This window comes from Lactuca sativa, chromosome 5, assembly GCF_002870075.4.
Source record: "Lactuca sativa cultivar Salinas chromosome 5, Lsat_Salinas_v11, whole genome shotgun sequence".
In the NCBI taxonomy this organism is placed as follows: Eukaryota; Viridiplantae; Streptophyta; class Magnoliopsida; order Asterales; family Asteraceae; genus Lactuca; species Lactuca sativa.
Window position 1 is genome coordinate 241,128,715 of NC_056627.2, and position 4,237 is coordinate 241,132,951.

The window sequence follows — 4,237 nt, forward strand, 5'->3', positions numbered from 1 at the left end:
AGTATAAATTTTTTACCCAAAGATATATCATCATCCATCAAGATGTCATCAATGTTGTCAATTATTGGATTTGTAGACTTTTTCACTCAATCTTGGGTGCATAACAAAGCTTCAACATCAACGTCGATAAACTAGTCTGATACTCAGTTACAACTCTACCACATGTGCTAAACGCGGACTCGGACGCCACACTTGAGATTTGTATCGTCAATATATCTAACAACAAAAGAATTAAATTCTAACGACATTAATTTATAAAGACACTATGTAAGACTAAAAAAAGTAATCACCTTTCGTCATCTAAGCAACTGTCGGGAACCTAATCACGTTTACTCTCCACCAACCGAGAATTAAAAAATATTTTTTATAATTTACTATATTCTCTTTCAAATAGGTTCGTAACTTGTTATTCATTGGATCCGATACTCTATCAACATCCCTTTCATATGATTTATCTGTTAGAAGATACATAAAATTAAAATTACAGTCTAAAAAAATTGTTGAAAAACTGAAATATTTCAGCTTTGATATATTCTAACTTTGATTGATTGTAACTCATTGAATATAATATCAAAAACAACAAAATTATAGTCTAAAATCATCTACAAACTCTAAATTATAAGTTGAAAAAAAAAACTACATGTTAATCCGACTAAAAACGAATGAGATATGTTTGTTTAAACAATTTTACAGAATACAAAATTTTAATTTATTGCTGAAAAGCTGAAATATTTCAGTTTTGATATCCCAACTTTGATTGATTGTAAATGGTTGAATATAACACCAAAAACAATAAAATTATAGTTTAAAGTCATCTACAAATTCTAAATTACACGTTGAAAAAAACCGCATATCAATCCGACTTAAAACAAATGAGACATGTTTGTTCAAAAATTTAACTTTTTTTATAAAAAAACGAGTCCAACTGGTATTTACCCTGAACCAACCGAACCGGACCGGACCGCCCTCAAATCCTAGAACCGAAAACCAGTCCGGGGTCCAAAAGAACGGTTTCAGTCCGGTCCACATGTCCAAATGCTTACGCCTAGTCTGAAGTGATTAAATTTACATTTTAAAAAACATAAGGTCCAAAATCACATAAAACCACAAATCCCTGGACCAAATTTGTATTTTTCTCTAGAAATAATCGTATCATATTGAAATAACTTTGTTAGGCGGGGACGGAAATATTGATCGAAGGGTTGGGCCTTTGGGGCATGAACGTTTGACTTTTGCTCAAAATTCCCCCTTTTGACCGGTTTCTCAACAAACAGGGGATAAAAGCTGTGATTCTTTCTTGGGGAAGAAAATAAAAAGAGAATTTAACCGCAACTAAGGTCCTTTTTTCTACAAAAATCCTTTAATTGACCTCGAATCACTGGTACGTTTTCTTTAATTCCTAACCCTGCCTTTTGAAAGATTCTTTTGTTCAATTTCGTACCGTTTGTTTGTAATCTGCTCTTCAATTTCTTGGTTTTGAATTTCATTATCGCATCATGTGGATTTCATTCTGATACGGAATTGGTATATGAACTGATCGTTGGATTCTTGTTTTTATTCTTTATGATGTTGGTGAAATTTCGTTTGAGTCTTACGATTTTAGGTTATTCATCGATTGTTAATTTATCATCGATTTCCTGTAATCCTAACAAAATTGATGCGATATTGAAGATTTCGATGATGGATAAGTATAGTTTTAGTTCGATTTTTCTAGCTTCGTTGCTGAATATGATTAAATTGATGGCTTAAAATCGAAGCCGTGATGTTTGTTCAGCTGAATTCAAGTTGCGTGTGTCTGTGTTTTACCCTTTCATGAAATTTATCATCGAAGGAGAAGGTATAACATTCTATCCAGCTTACATATTGCAGGAATCGTGAAGGAGACTAAAGCATCTGTTCTTGATAACGCCAATTATGCGATTGTTTCCTCCCTAACTTTCACCAAACTAGAATGGCTGTAACTGTAACCCCCGAAGAACAGAACATAGACCATGCAACAGACAGTTTCCCCTTGCTCATCGAGAGCCGAGTACACCATGAAAATGAACATATAATCGATTTGGAAAGAGGTGATGATGATGATGATGATGATGCTTCTTCCTCATCAAACGCATCAACTAATTCTCTTTCTCATGGCTTATCAAACAGCCCTAGAGCTTCCACTTCTCAACTGATTCGATCATCATCCAGTGGTTCAACTTCAAATGGAGTTGGAAGGAGAGGAGAAGGGTTTGGGAGGCGAAGATGGAGCCCATTCGACACACTGCTATGGATTTCAATCGAATTAGTGTTCACTTTGGGGCAAATCATTGCATCCATTGTTGTCTTATGTATATCACAAAAGGAGAACCCACAGACTCCATTGTTTGCTTGGATTGTGGGGTATGCAGCTGGATGTTTTGCAAGTCTTCCATTTTTATACTGGCGATATCTCCATAGAAATCAATCTACTGAACCAGGGTCAAGTCAAGCTAGACAACCACCTTCTGAAGCTAACCATACACCAGAACCAAATTCTTATATCACAATCTCCTTTGCTCGTTCTTCAGAAGAGGAAACACGTCCACCCACATCTCCAGACACTTGGAATGGTCTTAATGTGGGGTCCAATGCCAGGTAATCATAGCCATTTTTTTTAATATATATATCATTAGTTAGCAATAAATGTGATTCAATTAATTGTTAACAGGCTTAGTATGCTTGTGGACCATTTCAAAATGGCTTTAGATTGCTTCTTTGCTGTATGGTTTGTAGTTGGAAATGTCTGGATATTTGGAGGACATTCATCCTCTGCTGATGCTCCCAATTTGTACAGGTACTTTAACACGAGTGAAACAATGACGATTTTACCCTTGAGTAACAAATGAGTGGTGTTGTTTGTTTGATTAATTGCAGGCTATGTATAGTGTTTCTTACGTTTAGCTGTATTGGATACGCGATGCCTTTCATTTTATGTGGAATGATTTGTTGCTGTTTGCCTTGTATCATTTCAATCCTTGGTGTTCGTGAGGATATGAATCAAATGAGAGGAGCAAGTGAAGATTCCATCAGTGCTTTGCCAACACACAAATTTAAACTAAAGAAAAACACAAATAATAATAATAATAATGAAATGATGAAAGATGATGATTCAGGTGTTGATGAAGGTGGGATTCTAGCAGCAGGAACTGAAAAAGAACGTGTCATTTCTGGGGAAGATGCTGTAAGTTCTTTAACTTATTAATCCACAGTATTGTTACGAGACTAAATGACCATTTTACCCTTACATGTCAAAAAAAAGTAAATTTTCAAAATATTCGTATCAGTTTTAACATGAAAGGATTTGGGAGGAAAACATAAGGGCAAGTGATGTAGGTGGTTGTATAATGAAATGTGTGAATGTGAGTAAATGACCATTTTAGCCTTTTGTTTAATGGTTGAAAAATGGTGGATAGGTTTGTTGCATATGTCTGGCAAAATATGCGGATAATGATTTGTTGAGAGAGCTTCCTTGCACGCATTTCTTCCATATACAATGTGTAGACAAATGGCTGAAGATCAATGCATCTTGTCCATTATGCAAGTTTGAGATTGGGGGTAGTAACGACAATTCATCTACAGAAGACTCGAATCAGCAACAAGCATGAAAAATCAAAGGAATTTAACTAAACTTGAACGTTATGTTGTTGGTGTAATCAGATGAGATTCTTTTGAGTTGAGTTAAAATGTTAAATATGAATGTCTTTTTCTCTTTTTATTTACTGTTTACCAAGTTAGGTATATGTACAGATGAATTGAATCGAACTAAATGTGTAATAAACGTACATTTTTCCAATGTGTCAAGTGTCAACTGTTGTATGCTACATACATTCATAGTTATCACAGGTGGGTCCCACATGCATTATGAGTTTGGACTCATGAACTTGTTGCATTAGCCTTTGGGTCTCCTTAGTCGATTTTGTGGTCTGATATCACACGGCATGTCATCACCATGACTCATGTCTGATGTTGCAATGGGTTGCGGTTATGCAAAGGTCTTCCATATCAGATGGGATTTGATTCCAAATGATATGGAATATATAAGGAAGGGTTAATGACCTAGGAAGGTAACGAACTTTGGTCTTCGTCCACATTTAAGTAATTATGTTTTTTTCGTTCACATTTGACTATTGAACTTGTTTGACCTGTTCAAAATAGGGTAATTTGTCTGGGATCAGTCTCCGATAGTCAATGAACAATTAGGTTAGGCTTAGTTTAA

At 35.2% G+C, this 4,237-nt stretch overlaps 1 protein-coding gene across 4 annotated transcripts; it reads left to right on the forward strand.

The window, feature by feature from the left end:
* Nucleotides 1–1,189: 1,189 nt before the first annotated feature.
* On the forward strand, nucleotides 1,190–3,814 carry LOC111897899 (E3 ubiquitin-protein ligase At1g63170). Of its 4 annotated transcripts, none has more exons than XM_023893846.3 (5): nucleotides 1,190–1,381; nucleotides 1,856–2,616; nucleotides 2,690–2,815; nucleotides 2,896–3,202; nucleotides 3,435–3,814. In XM_023893846.3, the coding sequence occupies exons 2-5, from the start codon at nucleotides 1,952–1,954 to the stop codon at nucleotides 3,624–3,626; spliced, it is 1,290 nt and encodes a 429-aa protein (XP_023749614.1). In that variant the 5' UTR covers nucleotides 1,190–1,381; nucleotides 1,856–1,951; the 3' UTR covers nucleotides 3,627–3,814. The 4 variants fall into 4 exon arrangements, with proteins under 4 accessions (XP_023749614.1, XP_023749617.1, XP_023749616.1 ...); XM_023893849.3 differs by having other exon boundaries at nucleotides 1,870–2,616; XM_023893848.2 differs by lacking the exon at nucleotides 1,190–1,381 and adding an exon at nucleotides 1,386–1,524.
* Nucleotides 3,815–4,237: the final 423 nt, after the last annotated feature.